Source organism: Gymnoscopelus microlampas (genome assembly GCF_963454915.1).
Source record: "Gymnoscopelus microlampas genome assembly, chromosome: 14".
NCBI lineage: Eukaryota > Metazoa > Chordata > Actinopteri > Myctophiformes > Myctophidae > Gymnoscopelus > Gymnoscopelus microlampas.
In genome coordinates this window covers 15,873,810-15,901,249 of record NC_139951.1, presented here as the reverse complement: position 1 = coordinate 15,901,249, position 27,440 = coordinate 15,873,810, and the positions used below count along the sequence as shown (strand labels likewise).

The window sequence follows — 27,440 nt, the reverse complement described above, 5'->3', positions numbered from 1 at the left end:
CATGGCAAACATGTCTATGTTTTTCCCTGAGCCTCAGTCCACACGATTGAGCTTGCCCCAGCATCATCAGCCCCTGCCACTGTCATCCCAGCCCCCCTCCATCTCTCCCTCTGTGTCACGCGCAGCCGCACACGGCCCCTGTCCGCCGGAGAGCTCTACTGAGCATGCCCCGGAGGCACGCGCTGCAGCCTGCGTCACACCTCCAGGAGGAGGAGGAGGGGAGGAGAGCGAGACAGACCAGTGGAGGAGGAGGAGGAGTAGAGAGACCAGGGCTCCGAGGCGTAGTAGGGTAATCAAAGCATTTTGCATTAGAAAAAACAAGCAGGAGCGGCAGCCGTACGTCTCGTACGCATCGGCGTCCCCATCACTGCTGCTCGGGCCCCCGTCACAGGAAAGCGACAGCGGGGGAGAGCAGGAATTGCTGCGCGTTGCACACAAAGCCAAACGACAACAAGAGCATCATCATCATCCTCCCCCCCACCTCCTTGACTCCTGTGCACAGAAGCGGCGATTAGAGCACAGCGATACAGGCTTCTGCGGGCACAAGCGCCTGCGAGCTTGCCCAGACAGCGGCACATCGGCCAGCCATGGCCTGAGAGGAAGGGGAGGCACCTCTCACAAATCCTCCGCCGACATGGGCAACCAGGAGGCTAAGCTAAGGAAGGCTGCAGCCGCCGCTGCAGCGGCGTCGGGGGACGGGAGCAGCGCCGACGAGGGATGGAGAGATGGGGCGATGGAGAGCACGAAGAAAGGAGGGAAGAAGTCCCACGGTAAGCACGGGGGCAAAGGGGACGACGCCGGGCCACTGCCGACCAAGAAGAAGAACAAGTCTGAGTCCAAGTCCTCGGTCTTCTCCTCTATACGGAAGCGAAAGAGCAACCTCAAGGGGAAGGCGGGCGCCTGTTCCTCCACCAACGGCTCCAAGGAGGATGTCCTGGCGCCTTCTCAGCGCGACGAGCTGGACAGCACGCACTCGCAGTCTATGGGAACCAAGACGCCGGATCTGTCCGCCGACGAGCTGGGCCAGTCGGACACGGAGGCCGACAAGCTGACGAGGAGACGGAAGAAGACGGACGGAGAGAAACAGAACGGAGGAGGGTTGAGAAGAGGCGAGGGCCGGCCGCAGCTTCCGGTGCCGGTGGCAGCCACCGCCACGTCCCCCGCAGAGTCAGGAGGTCACAAGGGAGGCAGCTCGGGGTCGGACACGGACATATACAGCTTCCACTCGGCGGCGGACCATGAGGACCTGCTGGCGGACATCCAGCTGGCCATCAGGCTTCAGCACCAGCAGCAGGGAGGTATTGTTAACTCCATCACGGGAGGAGCAGCACCAGGGGTGAAGTTGACCCCTCCTGAGCCACTGCCGCTGACCCCGGAACTGGAAGAACTGGAGCTGGGATCGGACGCGCTGTCATTCCTGGAGACCGGGCAGCAGTCCGGCTCGTCTCGGCAGAACGGCCTGGCCCCGGCCCTGCGTCTCTCCCTCGGTGGAACAGAGGAGGTGAGGGGCAGAGAGACGAAACAGGAGGAGGAGGTGGGCGCGCGCGTGAAGCAGCTAAACGGAGCGAGGGAGCAGGGCCAGCACGGAGGGCCAGAGGAGCACACTTCCGAGGCCTCTCTTTGTGTTGCCACGGGGACAAAGGACCAGCATGCTCCGGTGCTGCAGCGGCCCCTATCACCACCACCTCCTCATGCGGCCATTACCACGGTGACCAATGGGGTGTTGGTGGCTGTTAGTCCTGTTGCCACGACGACCAGCATTAACAGCTTCCCCACAGCTTCCCTCTCAGGCTCGTTCGAGAGTGCCGTGGAGCCCCCTGACGAGGAGGAGAAAGGAGGTGAAGAAGAGGGGGAGACGGAGGGAGGAGCTCCTGCTCCTTCTATAGACAGCCCCATCGGGAGTTCCGGGGGTCATGAACCGAGAGTGGAGGTGATCTCGCAGACGTCTGAAGAAGGTGAGGGCGGGCTGGACGACGGCACCAGCGCCGAGTCCCTGGAGGACTGCCTGAGTGCCGAGTCGGAACCGGACCACTCGAGCGCCACCAGTGCCTCCCTCGCCGTCCCCCCGCACAGGAGGAACAGCGTCACGTTCAACCAGTGGCCGCCCCAGGACAGCCCCACACTGGCCACGCGCCGCCTCAAGTCTGCCCTGTCCTCCACGGCCTCCACCTCTTCCTCCAGCCCCACGGTGAAGCCCTACCCGCCCATCTTCCCAACCTACATCAAGACCACCACGCGGCAGCTGAGCTCGCCCGGACACTCCCCTTCTCTCTCCCCCTCACTGAGCCCCCGTTCCCACCACAGGGTGCACGAGCAGGTTTACAGGTAAGAGTGTACCGACATAGAACATTTTCATTTTACTGAATCATAAAACTTACATTCGTGAGGGCAAAGGGCATGTTGGAATAATGCTTGACCTTTTTTAACCCATTAAGACCGGGAATGCATCTGTGTCATTTTAAGATTTCTTTGGGCTATTCAAAAATAGTAGATATACAAACTCATAGCTTGTAGATCTGCTATTTTTTGAAAAATTGTGAAAATGTGTGCAAATCTTTGAATGTATATATTTTTATAGTGAATATTTGTAACTCAAATCTTTGCTTCTGGCGGTCCCTAGAACAAAATATTTTGAGATGGGGGTACGCGGCCAAATGCATATCATTTTAGGGGTCCTTGACATGAAAAAGTTTGAGAACCATTGATATAGCAACATAGGTTTTTTCGTTAAAAGACATTTTCTAGAATCGGCCTCAGGCCTTAATGGGTTAAACATAATTTTAATCATTCCTATTCTCGACTTTCTTCTGTGATGCACATTTACTGTACAATGCGCTTAGTAAAGAAACCAAACATTTTATTTTTAATCCGTCAGAACCGTCGCCGAACATCGGCGGCGGGCGCGGAGACATCGGTCTCAGAGCCTCGGCGGGTCCCTGGTCCGGCCCCTGAGCCGCTCCGCCGACTGGACGGACGAGCTCGAGCCGGAGAGGAGGCTGCGGCGCAGCAAGGAAGAGGACGACGGAGGATGGTCGGGGGGCGAGTCGAGGGAGTTCCTTGGAGGCTCCGAGGACAGGTTGAGAGGAGGCAGTCAGCCCATCTCTGCCACCAGGAGATCCTCCTGTGGCTTTCAAGACGTCTTCACCGGTGAGTAGAGAGAGCACGCTCATCTCCCGGCTCACTCTAAACGATAACTGCAGTTTACGTGTTAGGGTTATTGGAAATCTGCCTCCTGTGACTGGGGTCCCCCAGGGCTCTATACCAGTGGTTCCCAAACGTTTACATTTCAAGGTCTCCCCTTAACTCTGACGGTGTACAAATGGAACCAAATGGATCCGTTAGGGTCCATTTGTTAGGGTCCATTTGGTTCCATTTGTACACCGTTAGAGTTACATACCTCTAAGGGCCAATTTAGACCCCCCTAAAGGAACCCACAGAGTCCCTGGAATCCACTTGGAGAACCACTGCTCTATACCACTCTCCTCCTCTCCGCTCATTTTTTCCCTCTACACCAAATATCTTCTAAAAAAATGCTTGTAGATCTGCTATTTTCACCAAATGTTCGTCCCAGAATAGGGACGCCTGGGTTCATGTGGTTACATTGAAACTGAGGTAACCCCAGCCCCAGTGGCGAGGTGGAGGACCATCCTCATGTTCATCACATCATAGTTGAAGTGAAGGTGATAATGGCTGGAATTTTTACTACAATGTGTGAAAAGGGGCAGCAGCACCATGGCATTCTTTTGTATAAGGCAACCTGGACAAGAGCTATGATAGTACTGTAGCATGATTGCATAGTTAGCACCAGCTGTGCAAGGTGAGGCCATAACAGTATGTAAAACAGTAACACTTGTTAAGTAACACTCTGTGGCCTTGGTCTTGTTATTGCCCACTTTGCAGTTTGACAACAGAGCAAGACCTTGTCCCTGTCTTTCCGTCTTTGTTGTGCTCTCTCTTTGTCTCTGTCTGTCTTGTGTCAAACGTGTGCCACCAAACTGATTCAGTCTCTTAATGTTGTATTCCATTGTAGAATTAGCACTGTGTTTGACATGGGGCTGTCTATTTCTTTTAACTTCCCATGTACTATCTGTGGCATTTCACTTTAGTTTCTTGCTGTTTTAGAAACGTACTGTATTATCTTCACAACTCTGATCAAGAGTGAACCTGGCAGTTTCTTTACCCAACTCGGCCCATAACAAGTTATACGAGAAAACAGAGTTACTTAGCTTGTGAGGAGAGTTTCTGGCTCGTTTTTTAATAGCGAGCATAATCAGTCGACATTAGTCAGCAGTGATGTTTATTGAGCTTAGCGTGAACTGGCTGAAAAAGAATGCACTGTTTTGTTTCAAAGCCTCTCACACCAAGCGAGACAGAACAGCTTTTCTCTCTCATGGACAGAAAGAGAAACAAACACATTGACTGACTCATGAGTTAACAGTGGCCGACTTACTTCTGAAAGAGGGACAAAAGACAAGGGGCATGGGGTGCAGGAAATGCAAAGGAGGCAAGAAAAAGATGGAAGGCTATGGGGGAAAAAACAAACCAGTTAGGAATAGAACCATGTGAATATTATTTTCACATATTTGTCAGAGAGAATGAAGGAGATGGATAAGAGATACAGTAGATAGAAAGACAGCTATAGTGATGGCATAGACACAGAATGAAAGGCACAGAGGGCAGAGAACAGCTGTTTCAGCTTTCAGGTCCATACTCTATTCAGCATTGTCTTCTGTGAAACAAGCCTAATTTATACTTAGTTGCGTGCCGGTGTCATGCTCAGGAAATGGCAGATCTACAAGCGTAGATCTGCTATTTACGGCACGCAACACCATTGTGCAACTAAGGATGAATCAGGCTTAAGAAGACTGTTTTGGGCCTAACAAGTATGGTACAGTACACATACTATACACACAAATTGAGATGTACAAATGCGTACATAGTGTGTGAGACGTGAGAGGAAAGAGAAGAGAAAGACACTGAGGGAGTAAAGATTGTGGGAGATACACAGTAAAACAAAGGAGAGCCAGAGGACAGATAACGGCTCCCAGACACTCAACATTCAGACAGGCCACAGCTAAGAAACACAGAGTGGACTAATAGCCTGATTTATACTTAGTTGCACGCCGGTGTTGCATGATGTTAATAGCAGATCTACAAGCTCACAAGGCATTGATTCACAAGGCACAAGAATGTGCATGCAAAAATAAATAAATAAATCAAGCTAAGCAGTCCCATAAACCTTTATATTTAGTCGTAAAGTGGCGTTGCTCACCAAAAATCTGACGCATTGTGATCCTGTAGATAGCTATTTGTGCATCTTTAGACTTGCAATATAGTATACATTAAACATTACATTAGTTCATTTCTTTCTTTCCTCCGTATCATGCATCTCTAATAGAAGTATGTTAACTGTTCCTGTATTTGTTGTGATTCCTTCTCTGTGCAGTAGCCGTTCCTTCCCCATCTCTCGCTGTCTGGCAGGCTAATAGTAGAAGCAGGTTGGAAATCTATAGAACAGCGTTTTTATTTTTAGTAGCAGCTCCAAGAGTGGCATTGCTGAACTGTGCACGCAAGACCTGCCAAAGGATAGTGTTTTCTGGAAACAGAAAACGGAAATCTGCTAACCAGAGATGAGTTAAGGGATGGGTGCTACAGAAAATATAGATTGTTACATGTATTATATAATCTTCTAGAGATGTGTATAATCATTGCTGTGTATAGATTTAATTAAATCTAAATCTAGTTAACTTGCAGAGTAATAACCTCCACTCAACTCAAATGGAAAATCAATGAAAATATCAATGTTAGGAAAAAGATGAAATAACTTAGGAAAAATGCATAATGACAAAAAACAAACGAACTACAGCACTGGAAATTAACATTTAAATGAATTTGAATTAGATTTTGTTTAGAGGTGACTTTAAAACGCATTGCCTACTGATTTTGTAGTTAGTTTTGGTGTCATTCAGCTGTTCATTGAGATGCTGACCTCAGGCAGTGCTGTCTGATTGGGTTTGGCTTGACAGTGATGTAACAGTCGATTGTACTGTAACTGTCCTGTCTGTGTACTTGGGTGTTGACAGCCCATCACGACCATGAGGTCAGACAGACACAGTGCAGAGCACACATGATACACCCCCCCCCCCCCTACAGAGCGAGAGAGTCGCTCCATTGCTCTACCCCTGTCAGATGGCCGTTTTCTGAGCATGCTCAGCGGATCTCCTCTCTTTAAGCCTAATTACACTTCATACAATGGTGTCGCTTGCCGAAAGCAGCTGATCCTGTGTAGCTGATGTTTTCGGCGCACAATAAATTAACCAATCCTACTATAATTCTAGTAACCTCTGTCTGTAGTGGGTCTGTAGTGGGAGTAGGTGAAGCTACCCGTTTCTCCTCAGTGGCTGGACCAATTGCTCTGATTTTGCACACAGCCATTGACCATTACCATCTGAACTTAACTGTGAAGCCCGTTTTTCGATTTCAACAAATCTCAGCTTCTTATTAGCGTTTATGTGTAAAACACTGTCGCCATGGTTACGGGGCTGCCCAGCTATGGGACGAACTGCCTCCCGGGTTGCCAGATCATGTGCGCATATCCCCCCACGGATGCGTCGACCGGGTATGGTCTAGTTATTTATAATTAACCAAGCATTACAGTAGATCCTTTCTTTTCCTTTTTTTCCCCCGTTCTGTATCTGTTGTGATTCCATCTCTGTATTAGCCATCTCTTCCCCATCTCTCGCCGTCCTGCAGGCTAATGGTTGCAATAATAATAGTACACTCTTGTGTACTATAACCGTGCTGTCTGAGTACTTGGTGTTGAGAGCACAGCAGGGCCATGAGGTCAGACAGACACAGTACAGCACAGACACACAACCCCCGAGAGGGAGGGGGAGGAAGGGAGAGACGCGCCATTCCGCTACCTCTGTCAGATGGCCTCTTCTGAGCATGCTCGGTGGATCTTTAGGTATTGATTCTAATTCCCCAGCCACCCATGAGAGGTGGGACACGTTAATATTTCAGAGGGGATCCACGGGTAGAAAGGCATTAGTGTCTGCGTTGGTTTTGGACAAGGATATGCTGCTACTAGGCAAGAGGCAGGATGCTGTGGGAAGATTGCCATGGAAACCTGCTTAATGCAGAGAGGTTGTGATGGGGGAGGGGTGCCAAACACACAGCATCTCATCAATAGACATTGAGCTTAACCTTACACACAAACACCCTCTCTCTTGCACGTACGCGTGCACTTAACTCAATAGCATAACAAATAGATTAGATACTGTACGTTAGTACACTGTGAAAGTGTTGAGGTTTCACATCTAGACAGCCAGGCTGCTTTGAAGGCTGCCAGGCTGTGAATCTGTATACACAATGAAAGCACATGTCACGTTTAATTTAAAACTACTAATGTAAAATGTGTCTGCGTATAATTTGGTTGTAAGATAACATTTTAGTATTACTGTGCATGGAGTAAAACTTCTATTAAACGTTATAAGAACCACTAAGAATAACCCAAATGAGAAATGTTGCATTATCTTGCACTTGGGCTGTTTATTATGTTGATACTTTGAAAAGAGAAAACCAGGAACTTGATGGTCAATGAAGGGGATTTAAAAACTTTTTTTTTTCAACCAATATACAGTAGAGGCAAAAGAGCTGTTCAGTGAAAATAGGAAATGCATATTCCCTCAGGGTGCTGATTTTCTGTTTTTCCTATAACACCCTGTTGGCAGGTATGCTGTGGTCTTTATGCCTACACTCTGCAGAAAACCGCTTCCCTGGAAAGGAACAACATCTTTGTGCATGATTGTCTCATTATAAGTGTGCGTGAGGGTGAGAGACAGTGAGTCACTTCCCTCCAGGGCCTGATATAAAACTGGCCACATGGAATCATTGAGATGCTTTTCACCTCATTTCAACTCATTTAATCTCAAATGCCCTTTTTTTTTTTAGGTAAATAAGGATCCTGTGATCTCGACTTTTGACATTGATTCCTTGTGTATCTGATCTTTTGTAATCAATATAATGTGAGCAGCAGTATACTGCATTATATACCAACGAACAAGCGTTTGCACCAAGATAAGTGCACTTCACGCCACGTTGCATTGCACTTGTCATATGGCCGTGGCCAAGCCCCACTCGGTTTGCAGTGGTGTTCAGATTATAACGACTGTTAATACTAATCTCCTGCCTAGTGAGCCGCTTAACTCCACTTCTCAGCAGATAGAGGAAATTGACACCATTTTAGTTTTTTGCTATTTGGCTGAGAGCGAGACTGTTTGGGAGATGTTAACAGATGTTACATATTTCAGACTTTAATCGTCACTGGGATCCCAATAGGCGTGCAACAGTTACTAATCAATTTAATTGAATATATAATATATATCATTTTAATAAAAGAATACATTTTGGGGGAAAGAGATTGATAATTTTTCAGATATTTTCACAAATCTTTAAAAATACTGAAAATAGCAGATCTAAAAGCTCAATACGTCACTGAGAGCAATACGGTTGAGTAGGCTATAAAATAGGGCGTAAGTGGTTAATCAGACTTGATAAGTATATTACTTTTTTTAAACTTTAAAAAAAAGCGCTTTAAGATTATTTGATTGAAAAAGTAATCGATAGAATATGTAAATAAAATAATTGGTAGTTGCAGCCCTAGAAGCCAATCAGTCTCCTTAAAAAGCATACATTCCTAAGTAATGTTTGGTGCTTGATAACTAATGCAGTTGTTTCCCCTCATTTTCAGGCCCTTTCCTGACATTGTCCTCTCAAACTCTCATCAATAAAATCTGACCTGCTTCGCTCCACTGATCCTTGTTAACTCGTATCGACTAATGATACCAATGGAGCGAAAGCCTGTTCAACTGAACACTGTTCAGTTGAACGGGCTTACGGTTTTAATTCTATTGGCTAGGAATGGAGGTGTCACACACAGTGTAATGGGGGAGAGAGAGGCTTCAACTAGGAATGGGGTTACTCAATTACCTAGAGGGTACAGTTAATTGAGTAACTCAGTAACTCAATTACCTACACTGGGCATTTGACAGCTATAAGTGACCTCTGCCAAGAAGGCTATGTTTTTGTCCATATACATTTACCCACTTAGACACTGGAGTAGTATTTTGGTGCCATCGGCATTACACTAAATTACAATATAGTAATGATCAGTGGTGTGTAAAGTAACAAGTACATTTACTCAAGTACTGTACTTAAGTACAGTTGTGAGGTATTTTGATTTACTGGAGTATTTCCAATTTCCAGCACTTTTACTTACTTAGTTATTAGTTACTTTCAGATATAAATTAACCACTTTAGCCCTATTTTATACCTAGGCTATTTGAAAATAGTAGATCTACAAGCTCACAACGCGTCGCGATGCGTATTTTCAAACATTTTAGTACTTTTACTTTTGGTACTTTAAGTACATTTTGATACCAATACTTTTGTACTTTTACTCAAATACATTTCGAATTCCGGACTTTTACTTGTAACAGAGTACTTCTACATAGCAGTATTGATACTTTTACTTAAGTAAAACATTTGAGTAATTTTCCCACCACTGGTAATGATGAATTGATAATAACACAAAGCATTTCTGCAAAAGCGCTGCAAGCAAGCGGAGTAGGAAAACAATCCCTCTAGGTAATTGAGTGTTTCACAGGGATATTTAAAACCCCTCGTCTGACAGTACTACTGTAGACCACATCAGTCTGTTGCAGTTGCCTTAAAATAGTCTATTGAAACCTTTCACACGGCAGTCCGTGTCTGGCCCTACGGCCTATGGCCCAACGCCTCATCCAGACTGTAGACCGCACACTTATACTCCAGTTAACCACCTGTCAAGTTGATGGCTCACAGGATGGAACAGAGTGTGCGTATGCAAGGGGGAGATGATGGACAGGGAATGAGAGATGGAGAGAGGAGGGTGGAAAGGAAAAGCAAGTGGATAAAGCCACGGTCATTAAGGAAGCGTCAAGCCCGATTTATACCAATAAGTAATAACATAAGATGTTTATTGTCATTGTATTCAGAATACAACAACATTTTGTTTAGTGCACCCACCTCAAATAGCAGCATTATGCAATAAACTGTTAGGACCGTCATAAGTCATGCCACAAGTCATAAAAGTCTGTTGTCAAAGATAAGAACATCATAATACATACAATACATCTAAACTAAGAAGTTAGAAAACCAACCAAAGAAACCAACCACTGGATGTGTGTGTGTGTGTGTGTGTGTGTGTGTGTGTGTGTGTGTGTGTGTGTGTGTGTGTGTGTGTGTGTGTGTGTGTGTGTGTGTGTGTGTGTGTGTGTGTGTGTGTGTGTGTGTGTGTGTGTGTGTGTGTGTGTGGTGGGGGGGGGTTTGAGTCCACCAATGCTGTCACAGTTCTTGCAAATATTAAGCTGTTTTTCAGTCTCTTAGTCCTGGTGCGTATCCGGTGAGAATAGGATTCTGAATCCAATGATATGTGTCTGTGTGTGCATACGTATGTATATATGGGTGTATGTGTAATTAGTATGACGGCATCACAAACCGAAAATAACCAATCTATAAGTACACGAAAGGTTGTGAGCATTATAGATTGGCTATTTTTGGTCCACAACGCCATCATACAGTGGTGCAAAATAGGCCATTGGAGTGGTTGTGAGAAGATTCAGTGTGATTCTGTATTACTGTTGGATAGGGTCCTGTTAACACATTAACAGAATCTACAAAGATGCTTGCAATGTTAACACAGTTAATTACAGTACCTCGCTGGCTTGTACCGTCTCCAGGGCAATGCTTTATAAATGTGCCATTTCTGTGTGTCCAAAGCACCACTTTGCATGAGATAATTGCATAGCTGGACAGTATGACTTGATGCTATTTCTGGACTGGACAGTGATATTCATTATTTCACAATATTTTCATATTTTAACATTTAATATTTTGCAGCAGAGGCAGGGCAGGAGTGGCATGTAAAAGAATACAAAAAAGCTAAGAAAAAAGAGCGATGTGAGAACTAGAGAGAGAGAGATGGGAGAAAGATAAGACTATGACTCATCAGTGGTGTCAAAAGAAACCAAAAGACTGTTAATACTAACACTCAAGAGACAGAAAGACAAACAGACATGCACATACACATGCAATGGAATACCAACATAAATAGATTGAAGTGGTTGCGGTTTATCTTCTATAATGGTTAGAATGAATTGCTTCATTTAGCCAAAGGGTCGTAAAAAAAAAAATCTAGTCTAATTTTACCCACCACAGACCAGGAGCCATCAGAGAGTTCTTTATGTTTAGAATGAATTACTTTATGTCCCAAAAGGTCATGAAAATGTAGTGTAACTTTACCCACCACAGACCTGGAGCCGTCAGTGACATCTGCTGTTCAACGACTGGCTTAGAGGCTGCAGTAATAAACTCAAATGCAGTGGTGATGAATGGGAAGTAGGAGGCTGTGACGTACCTCACTGCAGTGGAGAGGATTCTACTCCGTGCACAGTATCAAGACTACTGAGCCAAGTTTAAGCCTGATTTATACTTATACACCAAAAATAGACCATCTATAAGATTCATAATGCATGTAGATCAGGGTTCCGTGTTCTATATTGTTTTTACATCTTGTGTGCACAGGTACTAGTAAAAGTTGTTTATCGCTGCTGTCTGTCAGAAAACTCTTATCTCCATATTTTAATTAATGCCCTACTTACCTTACCTATCACAATTCAGCGTCACACAAAAGCATCAAAAGTAGCCGATCCACAAGCTCGAAACACGGCGCGGCGCGTTTTGAGCTTGTAGATCTGCTACTTTGCCATTTTTGAATTTTAATCCTGAAAAGAAAACGTTTCATTTGCATTATGAGGTTTCCACCCGACAGACGATATGTAGATGGGCTATTTTCAGTGCGTGACACGATGCACAACAAAGTATAAATCAGGCACACCTCTCTATTTACATGCTCTGTGGACGGGTAGCTGAAAGGGTAACACACTGACCAGATACTTATTACCTTTACTGGAAAATATATATATACTGTACATGCAGAAGATGAATGCATATCTTGGAAGTTTATTCAGAAGAGTATCAAGCACACCAACAGCATTTCTTTCTCCCTCGCAAGGCGAGATATTCTGTTGCTTGTTGATATCTTCTTCTAAAAATAGATACCAGTCCACGTAAGAGCAGCCCATTCCATCCAAAGATCTCTCCATGTCTCTTACAGTGAACGAATGAATGAATTTATTTGGTGATGAAGAAGAAAGAGCACTTCCCACAACATATACAGACACAATATCACAGAGGATAAAAACACAATAAAGCCCTAAGGCGTATTTCTATTTTTGTCCTCTAAAAGTCACTTTATATTATATACATTTCTTACCAGCAGGAAACAACGTGGGCTATGCAGACACCCTCGCTAGGCCAGGACAGTTTTGTCGCCAACATCTTGGTCAGAACAAAGGAATCACCTAAGGCCGTTAATCAAAAGGGTTTTCAGTTGATTGAGTTATGTAGCTGATGTTTTTAGATTAAGCTTGATTCAAAAACTTGAATCAAGTCGTAATCAAAAATACAGATGTCGTCAGAAATAGCCCACCTAGAGCGAAATGGTGGAGCTTGTTGATCTGCAAGAGTGAATATAACCTAAATTGGGAATGCCAGTGCAAACGTTTTTGAAATTAGCTTAGATATTTTTCCCACAATCTCGGTCAAAACATCGGTGAACAGTGGGCTTACGACTATCCAAAATCAGGATCAGCATCGGTGTTAAGTAAGAGACATCTGGCTCTAGTATAAATTAGTCATCTGTCAGCTCACACAGCTTGAATAATGCCGTGTTGACATCCCTAACATCTAGTATCTCTCCTCCCTCCGTGTCTTGGCCCAGGTCGCACCCTGTTGGAGAAGCTCTTCCTGCAGCAGGAGGAGACGGAGCCAGAGGAGGCGGAGAGGTTGTGTGGCAGGATTCTGGCCATGGGCCTTCTGCTGCCGTTCACTGACTGCTTCAGAGAACAGCTGGGAGGCAGCGCCGCCCAGATCACCAACACAGCAGCTACAGCTAAGTTTGACGTAAGTATCAAACTATACTTATATCACCAGCAGTGGTGGAAAAAGTACTCAAATTCTTTACTTAAGTAAAAGTACCAATACTGCAATATAGAGATACTCTGTTACAAGTAAAAGTCCAGAATTCAGTGGAGTAAAAATACAATATTTGTCTCTGAGATGTAGTTGAGTAGAAGTAAAAGTATTGGAAATACTCAAGCAAATACCTCAACATTTTATTTAAGTACAGTACTCAAGTAAATGTACTTGGTTACTGTCCACCACTGATCACCAGTCCTTATGTTGTTGGTTTGCGACAGCACTGCAGCAGAGAGTTCTCTTTGTTTTGTACTACAGTAGCAGGTTTGTCAGTTTGTTAAGTTATTTAGATGGATGCTAAGCATGGTATTTAGTCAGATGCTAGGTTTATGTCTACTTGCTATCCTAGGTACCACTCAGCCCATTGTTGGTTGACTTGGGGTCATGGAGCTTATTCTGACCTTGCACTTTGTACAGTAAGTTGCTCTGGATAAGTTCATGGTGTTTGTTATGAGACACCCCATAAAAGAAGATTTGTGTTAATCATTTTCCAAAAAATGTAAAAATAAATAAATTGCAGATCTATAAGCCTGCTGTGCATCACATCACAATGCATTTTGAACTTGTGTGAACTTTCTGTATAAATCCCTCTCTTTCAGCATGCTCTGTAATGGTACGTTTCCATGGAAATAGGGTACTGATGTGAGAGATGTTTGAGATCACATGATGCTTGTTTCAGGAGATGATTGGTCAATCTGTTGTTAGGTGATGAGTGGCTCTTTTGGCTTGATGTAATTTGCTTCTTGGCAACACACCCCTCAGTTGTGTGTGCTCCATTGCATGTGCGTCTCCCAGTGTGAGTTGGCCATCTGTGCATTGTGCAAGATTCTGTCCAGTTTGCATAGTACCTTTCCCATTAGCCCTCACTGTGTTGTCATACTGTAGCTGGAACTGGTCTTACAGACTAGCGTCAGGGATTTTAAATCAGTGGGTTTCAAAGTGGGGCCCAGGGACCCCCATGGGTCCTTGAGGGGGTTCTACAGGGTCCCCAGCAAAATCAGTTCAGTGTGTTCCCTTAAAGAGAACCACTCATGCTGTTGTGTTGATGTGCATTTCAATTCATTGTTGATGATAATCGTAGTCTATAGCAGGGGTCTTCAACATTTTTCAGGCCAAGGACCCCTTAGCTGAGAGAGAGATGAAGCAGGGACCCCCACTACATATTGTATAAAATTGTGTTGCAAATTAAACTTTTTCATAGATTCCATACATACGGTAGCTTCATAGACTTGTTTGACAGTTCAGACATGTATTTCTTTAGTGTGTGTCGATAGAGCTCTCGCCTTTGGACCATAAGGTCATGGGTTCGATCGCGGGCATCACCAACTCAGCTTATGAGTAGGGGGGGCGAAATGGGGGGGTGTGACACGCAGCAAAGGTCGTCGGGATCGGGAGTCGAACCCGCGACAGGCTGGATTACGAGCCTAGGTGCCCCGATGGTTACGCCAACCGTCCGGGCCCGTACAACCCATATTGACAGAGAATATTTCCCCTTTCTGGCTATTTTGGGAACAAGGACAATATCAGGCAAATTAGGCTAGCAGGTAAAACCAGAAAGTAAAGAGTTATTTTCACATTCTCAAATTTCACCCCAGGGAGTTCACTGTATCACTGCGATACATCTTTCAGCACAACTTGGGTGTAGTTTCAGAGATGCACAGGAAACCGCTCAAACGTTTTCTGGGACATAATAGGCGAACATTTGGCAGCTTGTAGATCGGCTATTTTCGGCGAAGATTGTTGAGGCGGGGGGGGGGGGGGGGGGGCTCGATCATATGTTTGTGGTTAAAACTCTTTCCTGTATTCCCATGTCGGATCACTGTCTGCAGGAACAGTAGCCCAACTCTGAGAGGTGTACAGTATGGCAGTGGTTCTCAAAGTGGATTCCATCGACTCTCTGGGTTCTTTGATGGGGTTCTAAATTGACCATTTCAAGTCTGTAACTCTGACAGTGTACAAACCGAACCAAATGGACCCGTTAGGGGACCGTAGAATTTTAAAGTTAGTGAACCACTGCAGTATGGTGTTGGAATTTGATAAAGTCATGTAAATGCAGGATTGAAGATCCAGCATAAATGTTGCAGGCCTCTGGGCTGAGGTTAAAACTGTTGACTTCAGCACCTTTCTGGTGTCACCTGCGTCACATGACAGCCCACGGAGAGAGAAACCTGAGACGGTGCATGTGTGTTTGGAGCTAAAACAAGCTGCAGACGTTCTACAAGGCAGACTAGCCCTGCCAGCCATCGACCTGACTGTCCTCTGCCACGGACATATTCTCTCATCTATATCACGTACCACCTGCTCACTTATACATTCTAGCCCAAACTCTCTCTCTCGCTTATAGGTTCTACCCTAAATGCACTCATTCTCTCTCTCGCTCTCGTGCTCGCTCTCACACAAACACACACACACACACACACACACACACATTCTGATTATAGATTCTAACCCAAACCCACTCATTCTCTCGAACGCAGTCAACGCACACAGACACAGTGGTCCCAACACAAACTCTCACCTGGCCTACACCCAAGTTTGCCTGCACACATACACACACATGTGCACACACTTTTCCCTCCATCCTCCTCTCTCTCTCTCTAGCATCTCTGTCCCCACCCGGAGCCTGTTCCTCGTCACCACAGCAGAACCCGATCTGACTGCATACTGCAGCCTGTTAGAGAAAGCTGCAACCCCAGCATAGAGAGAGAGGGAGAGAGAGAGAGACAGAGAAAGAGAGAGAGAGAGGGAGGGGGGGAGAGAGATGCAGGCGGAGCAAGGGCTGAAGAAGAGGAGGAGTCGGTATCATGGGATGAAGGCTTTCAGGACATGCAGGACCGGACAGGGCTGATGGCTCGGTGAAGGCCTGAGGAAGAGGAGCAGGGGACACAGTTGTGATCATTTTTGTGACGAAGGACGCAGTGAGTGGCGGAGGGAATTTAAGCTCTTTTCACACAGGACACAGGATATCAGTGCTCAGATCAAGGATAGATGAATGGACAGGATGAAAGAAAAGATGAATGAGTGATGGAGACATAATTCACAGAGGGCCAGGAGAAATGGAACAAATCACGGGAAGACGTCCCGCTACAGAGAGGCTGAGTGACGAGCCTCAACAACCATGAGACATCTGCATGGATACAGGACTTTTAATTTGATAGAAAAGATGTATCAATCATTTAAAGAGGCGGAGCAGGGAAGAGAGAGAGGAAGAGACGGGGAGAAGTATCAATATCTGAAGTCGAGACACTACATGCATACTGTAACTATGGAGAAATCTTGGATGCTATTTTGCTGCTTTGTCTACCCCTACAGTATAATGGATTATTTGTTGACTGCCTTGATGTGTTTAAATTAATTTGACTCGCCAATGGATACGCGTATAGACACAAAAACACCGCTGATGCATAACGGAACAAATCTACATCTGCATACATCTTATGCTCTGAGTCTGTATCTCTTTTTGTGGGGAATGTGACAAGACATAATGCATGGAAATGAACTAACCACTGAATTCTGCATGGAGTCAATGGAATATATAATGCAGTGTTTTCAGTGTAAGGGGCTACCATACATACCGGGGTTCATCAGCATGGGAAATCATGCAGCATCGGTCAGCCAAAAGCGGACCTGCCTGGACAGAGGAAGATATCTGGATAATTTCACACTAGTGAAAGCCACATAGCTGAGATGTCAGTTCCCTCCTTTTAATGCGTTTTCGCGTGTACGAACATGGCATCATTTGGTGGGTGGAGCCCCGCTTTTCGTTTCATGTTGAGCATTTCATTCACTGATACAAATATAATTCAGTGTACAGTGTGGTCACACCCTTTAGATTTTGAAGATACAGTATCCAGATATACACAGGGTTTCAGTCCAGCCCTATGTCTTGACTAAGTTCCAAGAAACGACTGCAAAGCAATGAATCTTCCTTGACATTATTGCGGAGGTCTGGCGACTGTTGGCCCCGACACTGGAACTGGAATTATTGTCCCTTGAATGAGTAAAACTTCAGTGTAGCTGCTACTCTATCATGTGGACTATAGTCCACAGCAGCTGAGAGTGCTTATTTCATGTGATTCCATTTACTTTGCAAAAAAAGAAAATCTCATAATCATTGGACCTAGAGACATGTTTTCAGCCTTTAAAACGGCTATTGCAATGAGGCTACAGCATATTTCCACTATAGTAGGCCAGTCACGATGATGCACGTAATCTAAAGGTGCCGTGCCAAATCTAACCGAACCATGGATACGTCTGAATCAGATTCGGACACAGACCCAGACACTGAGTCATCCACCACGTTGATGGAAGCCACATCACCGGACGATGTGCCCACACCCACAGCTGCGTGCACCACCGGCATCCTGACGGCGGCAGCGGCGGTGGCCGGCACCGCGTCCTGCTTGCTTTCACAGCTGCATGTGGATTGCATCTCCAGGCTGCTGCCGGCGCAGGAGCTGGCTCCCACCGGTGCGTCACAGGCAGAGGAGGACATGGTGCAGAGAGGCGGGAGTGTAACCGTGGCAACGGGGCATAACACCACCGCCGCTGCTGCTAACTTGGCACCAGACCGCGGTGTGAAAGACTCTGCAGGCTTCGAAAATGGCTGGGATGCGTTTGTGGGTTACGGGCACAGTTGCACGGAGAAGGGAGATGACGAGGAGGAGGAGCGGGAGAAGGGGAGAGACCAGGAGCGGGAGAAGAGGGGAGACCAGGAGGAGGGGAGGAGGGACGGAGGCAGGCGGAAGAGCGACGGTCGAGGAGAAGTAAAGGAAAAGAGGGTGGACGGATGGGACGTCACCGACAAGCAGACGGACATGGTGCCCCAGTTTGTCCAGGAGCTGCTGGAAGTGATCGGTCACTGTCACGACGAGGACAGAGAGAAGCTGTTGGACCTGGCCTGGCTTAAACTTACACAGACTGTCCGCAGGAATTGCAATCTCTTTGAATACCTGCAGGTGGACATCTTCTCATTTAGTCAAACGCTTTAGTGCCTCTTTGAACAGTTGCAGGTACACACACTGAACGCCACTGTCATAGAATTAGGCCTGATTTATACTTTGTCTTGTGCCGAAAATAGCCGATCTACAAGCTCACAATGCGTTGCAATGCGATAAGTTGTGAGCTTGTAAGTTGGCTATTTTCGGCATGGGACTCTATATCGTACGATTGAGTATAAATTAGGCATTAGAGTAGACATAAATGGAAGTGTTTGTGGCAATCTCACTCACAGTTCTGTATATCCATAGTTAATCCTATAACTGGTATCGTGATTATGTTTTTGTACATTTCAATGTTCTTTGTACTGTTCCTCAAAATCAAGACTTAAGCCTAACCCTAACCCTAGGTTTAAGAGCTGAGATTCATCAGTACTTTAGTGACCTATCAACAGATAGAAATTTATGTCGGTGCAAGTAAGATTGAAAATAAAACCATTTAACAGACTCCTCTCTTTTTCCTCATCTGTCCATTTCTTCCTCTATTTCTCTCTCTCAATTCCTGCCTATTATCTGTCTCTCTCTTCTGTTCCTGTCATCCCCCCTCGCTCCCTCTGTCTCCGCAGCAAGATCAGCTGTACACATGGGCAGCAGTCAGCCAGCCTCCCCACTCCCTGGAGCCATTTGAGGGCAGACTGCCAGGGCAGATCAGGGGCCTCTGGCCTCCAACGAAGGTTGGAGTAGAGGACCGGTCTGGACTCAAATACACTGAGGCTGGTAAGAACAGAACCACAGGTGCAGTAGAAAGACAGAGGGACACAGACACACACACATAGAATTCTGTTAACGTAAACATAAGCATGAATGAGTCCCTGCATCCAGGCTGGTAATAAAGGTGATAGATAGATGGATAAATACACAAACACTGGACAAATGGACACATTTTTTTGTTTACAGGAACACATTTAGAGGCACACAAATCCACTGACATTACGCATAAATACATGATGTGAAAATATGATAGACATGCAAATATGTGCACACAAAGTGACATAACAGGGAGACTGCCCACTTTTTGGTTGTTGATGTTCAGAGTTTTGCTTGGGTCTTAAAGGCCAAGTTATAGTACATGTACGTTGTCCAATTACCCTTTAGACTAAATGTTCAGGAGCTCTATCGTTACACTACAGAATGGATTGGCCCAGTTACCACTTCTCCTCTGTGCTCTCCCTGGAAAACAATTGGAGATTGTTGGGATTTATATCCACTTAAACTGTATGTCGTACCATATCCTTGTGATTAGAACGCACTGGAGTCTGGAAGGTAAGGGGCGAGGATGAGAGGCTTTAAAAGGCATTTAATAGTCTATGGATGTCTTCCACTATAGACCTTTTCACACCGTTTCCTGTTGCAGTGTTTGCGTCGATACTGTAGAGGGCAGGAAATATAGTTGGACTGAAGCGGTTTCCTGGCAATGCAATTCTACTGACAAGGTCTATGGGATTTCAATCTATAGTCGATCCTACACATGGAATGAAGGGCTTTGTGCAAGAATCCTATTGGATTTAGAGACTGAGCTTGACTTGCTTTATCATTAAATGTATTAACAAATCCTATTGGATTTAGACTGAGCTTGACTTGCTTTATCATTAAATGTATTAACAAGACGAGTATAACTTATATGGTTTCTAATTTTCACATGGGGACATATAATAGAATGAATAATAGAATTATGAGTCATTCTTATTTATCAGGAAAGCTGCAGAAATCTGTGAACTTAGAGTGTGATCAAACTTAAATATAATAATATTTTTTAACATGTAACAATGTATGTTGGCCTTGACAAATTAACAAACGAATAATAATAGTACAGAAATAGTAAGGGCGTAACTACCAGATACCTGGGGAAAGACTTTCAGTGTTAAGAGTTCTTTAGGATTATTTATTTTCCTCTGCCTTGAACAGAACTCTTTTTCAAAACATCCACACAAGCCCATGGCAACCCAGAACTGCCTTCTGTTTGATGAGTTGTTCATTATAGTCCTTAATCTTTCATAACTTCCCTTTTCATTACTATTACTAAGCAGCTTAATACATTTGTGCCTGAAATACCAAGATAAGATGTTATATTGACTTTTTATTCCATTTCCAATGTGGAATTTATTCCAACTTGTTCAAATGAATCCAGTTTATCAAGCGTAAAGCATGCATTAAGCAAACTATCATTAAAGGAAATGTACTTGGGAATATTTCAAATGTTGTCAAACCTGCTTGTATCTTCACTAAACAAAGGTGCGAGTTGATATTCCAAATAGCGTAGAATTTAGCAGTAAAGTGGCCGAGAGATTTCCATAACTTTCTAATTTGGTGAACAAACCTAAAAGCACAGCCATGATGTCACCCAGTCCCAGCTACAGTACTGCTGAGCATGGCATCAGGCTGTGTGGGAAAAACATCCCCTCTCGCTGTCGTCAATGTGCTTTCTCTCTCTGGCCGTTTGTTTTTTGCTTTGATGTCTTCCTTTTCTTCCTACTCGATTAACCTTGTTCTCTGGAGCCCAAGAGAGTCCGGGGCGCCCTGGCCCTTTTTTTGTTTCCTCCTAGATTTATGCACAAAAGGGAGAACATGGTGCTAATATATGCAGGGACTGTTGTACCTCGTCTTCTCTAAAGCAAAGGACTTAGAACCAGGATGCAGGCAGGCTTCAGGCTGGATGAGATGTGCAGATGCTTCATTTTTTTGCTACACATATGTTATGCATCCTCCTGGTTTAGGATGGTCTACAGGGAAAAGGAAAGGGCAATTAATGACGGCACACACATACGCTCCCTTTTTTTAAATCAAAACAAGTCGTGGCTTGGCATCAAAGACAACATAATATGGAGACTAGAAACTGTAATGATCACTGACTTCCAGTGAATGTTGTGCAAGGACTTTTATTTATTCACACGTTTTCTTTTTCTTTTGTTCTGAATGGAATCTCTCTTTCTTTATGCTGTGACATGTTTAGAGGACAGTGAAGGTGAGTAATAATTTGTGTTTGCTTTTGTTTGTTTGAATTTTTACTCCATTGAGCTTTGGATATCTCATCTTTATCATTCATTCAAACTGTGTGTGTGTGTGTGTGTGTGTGTTCAAGTGTCTGCCTTGTGCCACAACATTGTATAAAAGTGGGCATGGTCGCATAGCAACAGTGAATGAGTCACCAACAGGGCAGCTAAAGATGGGTTCAAACACTCGACAACATTTTGTTCCCTCATTATCCCCCCCTGCTGTTGTCAGTGAGATCCTAACATCCATCCGTCTGTCTGCTAAAAGCAAATAGCTCTGGCATGCCATCTCATTTTAAGATATCTTAACTGTTTTAACCAGCCAAATACATTACATTTTTTTGTACTCTGTGAAATCATGAAACATTGCAGTTCGGTTTCTTTCTGTGAGTGAAGCATGATCTGTTCGCTGTTAACAGTGTCTCACCAGAGTTTTTCCTCAGTAAATCATGTTCATTGTCAACTAGGACTTGTCAGCATCAAATGTATTCAGCATTAGTGATTAGGTGTTAGGCAATCATACATTTGATTTGATGCTGCTGAGCAAAAAGGAAATTGCATTTGAGAGTGTATAAATGGATCCAAATGGACAGGTCCATTTGGTTCCATTTGTACACTCTGGTGATGGTGCAAAACCTAACAAGAATCCTGGGTGTTCAGAATGGTGCCTGTGTTACTGTCCTTACACAGTCTCTCCATATATTTATCTAGAACACCAGTCAGCCATCCTGGGTCTTAAACGGCAACAGAAAGAAGACATCAAAGAACTACAGGTCAGTCTTTTTTTTCATTTATTTGTTTATGAAGATGGCAGAGGGATACACTAGTGATCAATTTGCGAGGGGGGGGGGGGGGGGGCTTTTTGATGGATGAAATTGGTATCCCGACCAGAAAATCTATTATTTTCTGTTTATTAAAGAGCTGGGGAGATGGGAAGACCCCTGTTACTGAAGAACACTCGATACCAATGATTGCTCTCCGAATATAGGACTATTTATCACATATTAAATTCATTTTAATTTGTAAATTTACAAATAATATGTATATATCACTTACAGGACTTTAAGTGGTTAATACAATGTGTTCTGTGTGATTTGCGGTCCTTTATACTTACTCCTACTAAAATGTAAAGTCTACCATGTGTCGTCCACTGTCTAACCAGCAGGTGGCAGCATAGGCACATATTTGTTAAGCGAGGTGGTGGGCTGATAAGCAGTCATGTTGTAGATCAAGTGCTGTGGAAAAATGTAGTCACACCACCATGACCCCAGCTTGTAAATCAACACCAGCGCTTTATTGGCAACACAAATTATGACCCAAGTGTTATTGATCTTCCTGTTTTTAAACCTTATTTAAGCGGACAAGTTGACCTAACATACCATGGTATTTATTTATCCAACAGCCTGGAGGCATGGCTTTGTGATTGATTCAAATCAAACATCACAATATTCTTTAGCGATTGCCTATAATATCGATAATGTTACAAATGTTTTTTAATGACTGTTGGGGTTTTCCAAAGATATTCATCAGGCACACTATCATAAGTAATCATTCATGTGGATCTGATGAGCCAACAGACATTTGTTGTTTCACTCAGGTAGGCCTACAAGTCTAATATGAGTTAAGGAAATAATATAACTTAACTTTAAGATCAGTTAAAGACATAAGATCAATTAAGCCATCACAATATTATTATAGCCAAAGTCCAAGATGATCGAGTGTAGGGCTGCAACTATTGTTTATATTTTAGCGATTAAGCTATTGATTACTTTTTTATTAATCGATTAATGGAGAAGCGCGGAATTTTCAATAAATCGTTTAACCACTTAAGCGTGGTTTTATGCTTCGTTGCACGTCTTTGTCAAGTACAAATTGTGAAAATAGCAGATCTACAAGTTCACAACGCCTTGCATTGTGATCTTGTAGATCGGCTATTTTCACTATTTTTTAAATATTTTTTAAAGCTTTTCGCCTATAGTGACATGCCCACAAAAGGGATAAATTATTTTATTAAAGTATTGATTTTCGAAGATTTCTTTTATTGATTAATCGATCAGATTGATTAATTCGATTAACTGTTGCCCCCTATATTAAGATAGTAGTATAGATCACCCAGCTCTAGTTGCAGGATGAGGATTTTACAGGTCCAGATTTTCCAAGCCGCTGTGAAGGATTCAAACTGGTGACCAGGGTTGAATTCAGCTTGTATTCCTGTGAAACGTCATGTTTGGACGGATTTAAAGAACAGAGGGGTATTTTTTTTCAAAATGGCAGAAAGAGCAAGAACGTTTTTATGACTGATTACTTAGTTTGTTCCTCGTTGTACCCCAGTGCTTCTCACGTTATGAGTCTACGTCCAAAATTTGTCACAGCACGCTTGTTTGCTGATGAATGCGGATGTAAAAAAAAAATGTAAGACTTAACGATTTGGTTCATGGTTCATGGTTTTCATTATGTTGAGCCCCAGAATTAAGGAATACATTTATAAAAGTTTGGTCCTGGACTGAAGAAACCATGGAATGCCCCCTTTTCAGATTAGCTTCATGGTTGCAAAGTGAAATTTCATAGTCTTGCAAAAATGTAGTTGATTTTCCCATAAATCCTTTGGGATGTTCTACAAGTACGGTACATTTGTATTCCAGTGGCTTGGCCCTTGGGCCTTAAAGCGTTTCTTACAACTTTCCAAAAAGGCAAAATTCAAGATCATATTATCCGTTTTTTTGTCTGCTCATGTTATTCCTTTTGAAGAGGTTATTGTTATATGTATTACGTAAGGTTTTAAATAAACTTTTCTTATGCAAGTTCTAGGGCTAAGAAATAAAAAAAATCAAAACCGATAAACCGACGATCAACATGAAAACATTTTAATAGATTTTTTATAATCAAATAAATCGATTAGTCTGATTGACCACTTATACCTGTATTAAACTTTGTTGTACAACGGTAGTGTAGTAGTGCAATTAGCCGATCTACAAGCTCTCAATGCATTGCGATGTGACATGTTGTTGTTGACAACTTGTAGATCTGATATTTTCACAATTTTTCTTTTTAACAATTGTTCACCAACTGTAATCGAGGCAAAATATTTGAAATAGTGATATCTTTCAGCCCTAGCAACTTGTCTCTTTTTCTGACGATGTCTCTCAACATCCCCTCTTTCTTCTCTCCTTGGCGTCTCTCTCGCTTTCTCTCTCTCTCTCCATTTCCAGGACGACTGCTCGCTAAAGACGGTCAAACTGAAAGTGGAACACATCAACGTCATCCAGCAGCTAGAGCAAACCATAGAAGACCTGAGGACCAAGATCGCCGAGCTCGAGACTCTGCCCCCTCTGCTGGACAGGGAAAGCGCTGCGACCGCCAGCACCCGGGACCAGGAGTGCGGCGGCGAGGATGGCCTCCTCAGGGTCGTGTGTGACGTGCACCTGCAGACGGAAACGGCCGCGGCGGACTGCCTGGAAGCCAAGTCGGTCCAGACCTCGCCCATGGACGAGCGCTTCATGTTCAGAGTGCCTTGCGCGGACGCGGCGGATCGGACCGGCGAGCTGAGCGTCCCCGTGCCCGTTCCCACCTCGCCCAAAGCGGTGCAGGCGGAGTTTAAATGCGCGTGCCAACAGCAGCCGCAGACTTATGCGACTCCGCCCTTCCCGGGAGGGATGCCACCTCCTCCCCCGCCACCACCGCTCCCCGGAGGAGCGATGATGCCACCTCCCCCTCCTCCGCCACCGCTTCCAGGACACGCGTTACCACCTCCTCCTCCTCCATTACCAGGAGGTGCGATGCCTCCCCCTCCTCCGCCGCCCCCCTTGCCCCCGGGCTCGGCCCTGCCGCCTCCTCCTCCTCCTCTGCCAGGCATGCCGGGACCTCCTCCTCCACCCCCGCTACCTGGGATGGGGGGCCCGCCGCCTCCTCCCCCGCTACCTGGGATGGGGGGCCCACCGCCTCCACCCCCGCTACCTGGGATGGGGGGCCCGCCGCCTCCCCCCCCGCTACCTGGAATGGGGGGCCCGCCGCCTCCTCCCCCGCCGCCTGGCTGTGGGCCCCCGCCGCCCCCTCCTCCCCCGGGGGGTGCCTTCGGAGCGCCCGCTCCACCCGGGGCCCTGGGCTTCCTGGTTCCTCCTCTGCCGCTGGGCCTCTATGCTCTGGGCGGCGCGGCGCACGAGAAGCCCCCCAGGAAGGCCGTGGTGGAGCCGCCCAGGCCCATGAAACCACTGTACTGGACCAGGATACAGCTGCACACCAAGAGGTGAGCATCATGTATGCAGTGTTGATTTTGACAGTAGATTTTGATTTAGTTATAGTCATAGTCTTTTGAATAAAATTCCATTTTGTTTTAGTCATATTTTAGTCATCTGAAAAAAAAATGTTTTAGTTGTTGTCTAGTTTTAGTGAACTAAATATCATAAGATTTGAGTCGACTAAATCTACAGTTGATTTAGTCGACTAAAATTTATTTTGGCTGATTTTACACTTGGTTGCATGCTGAAAATAGCCGATCTACAAGCTCACAACGTGTCACAGCACGACGTGTTGTGAGCTTGTAGATCTGCTATTTTCAGAGCGCAACACCTGAGCGCAACCAAAGATAAAATTACTTCTTTTAGTTCTACCGGATCTCTTCTCCACTCGTCCCTCACTAACATTTTTGTCTAGTTTTTATTTGTTGACGAAATTGTCAATATATTTAGTCTTAGTTTTAGTCATCGTAGCTTAGTTTTTATTTAGTTTTTGTCAGTGAAAAAAGGTGATCGACAAATATGTTTTGTTATAGTTTTAGTTGACGAAATCAACACTGACTGTATGCACACGCACCATGTTGCTGTGTCTGGGGACATGTGACGTCCGCACTGATTGATAATATTATGCCGTGTTCAACTACACGTCAGAACTGGGGCGACGATGGCCAGTGGTTACCCGTTGAAGTCATGGAATTTGTTTTTGTCGGATTCCTGAGCCAATAATTCTATATTTGCGGTGTCTGCTGCGGTAGGAGATCAATGCAAAACTATATTAAAGAATAATATAAACTCCAAAACAACTCTCTCAGTGTAATCACTGTTGAGCCTACTGGTGATCCAGGTTCAAACAAAGAGAATGTTTTAAAGATTTTGCTCTTGTTAAGATTGGTCTCCTATTAACTTCAATTAGTCAAATATTGGATCATTGGCTCAGGAATGCGACAAAAAAAATGTCTATGAAATCAAGGCTTCATGAGGTGAGTAATTGATAGGAAAAAAGTAATTTATTTATTTAAGGTGCGTACCGCTTAGGCTTTGACGCCTGACAGCGTGTCCCGGTTTCGATTCTCGAGCCTGTCGGTGGATTTGCTGTGTTTCTCTCCCCAACTCTCTCCCCCGTTTCCTGTCTCTCTACACTGTGCTATCCACCAAAGGCAATAAGACAAATCTTAAAAGAAAGCTATAATTCAGAACTTGGGTTTCACCTCTTCAAACTAGGAAAAATGACATAAAACAGTCCTGTAGATCGGAGATCTCAGTTTGTGACTCAGAAAGTCATCAGATTTTTATAACGATTAAATTGATTATCTCAATTAACTGTTGCACCCCTAATAAATTATTATTAATAATATAGTAATAATTATTACTGCTCCTACTACTATTTGAATGATATGTGGCCCAATCCTCATCCATAATTATTACATAGCATGTTCTGTCTATCATGGCTACTTTTAACTTCTATTTCTGCTTGTGAATGCTTTGCTTTGTCTCAGGGAGGTGTCGTCTTCGTTGGTGTGGGAGGCCATTGACGAGCCAACGGACATGGACTTCCAGGAGTTTGCGGAGTTGTTCTCCAAGACGGCGGTGAAGGAGAAGAAGAAGCCGCTCTCGGACACCATCACCAAGTCCAAGGCCAAGCAGGTCCGCATGTGTGAGAACTTGCTCTCTGTTCCAACTCCTTTCAACTTCAACTTCCCTCTTCCCTTTCTCCTCATTCTTTCTTATTCCCTTAATTCAGAAGGGAATAAGAAATTCCCTTCCCCTCTTTCCCCTCTCCTCCCTTTCCATCTCCATCCTTTGTCAGCCTCTCGTTGACTCTATTGACATGATGTGCATATTGTTGCTGTCGGGTGGAAACCTTATCTCCAAAACCGTTCATTTTTTATTATCGTTTTAAAAACATTTAAAAGTATAAGCTCACGACGCGTGGTGTTTTTTACTCTTGTATGATGAAGTGGGGCATTAATTTACGAAAACGCAAGTTAAAGAGGGAATAACAAGCGTTTAGGCTGAGGGGCAGAATCTTGAAGGAAGGTAATTTATGCCCAATAAGATATGAACTTGGACTTTGCAAAGAT

General features: G+C 44.5%; 1 protein-coding gene across 1 annotated transcript in view; it reads left to right on the top strand.

Moving 5' to 3' along the window:
• Positions 1 to 634: 634 nt before the first annotated feature.
• Positions 635 to 27,440, top strand: part of fmn2b (formin 2b) — a gene marked incomplete at its 5' end in the record, with an annotated part of 102,891 nt that continues 76,085 nt past the window's right edge. The window contains 7 exons of the mRNA XM_084078199.1: positions 635 to 2,325; positions 2,876 to 3,147; positions 12,884 to 13,065; positions 18,704 to 18,854; positions 21,839 to 21,900; positions 24,337 to 25,370; positions 26,856 to 27,003. Of these exons, the coding sequence (XP_083934325.1) occupies positions 635 to 2,325; positions 2,876 to 3,147; positions 12,884 to 13,065; positions 18,704 to 18,854; positions 21,839 to 21,900; positions 24,337 to 25,370; positions 26,856 to 27,003 (3,540 nt within the window). The remainder of the gene's footprint in view (positions 2,326 to 2,875; positions 3,148 to 12,883; positions 13,066 to 18,703; positions 18,855 to 21,838; positions 21,901 to 24,336; positions 25,371 to 26,855; positions 27,004 to 27,440) is intronic.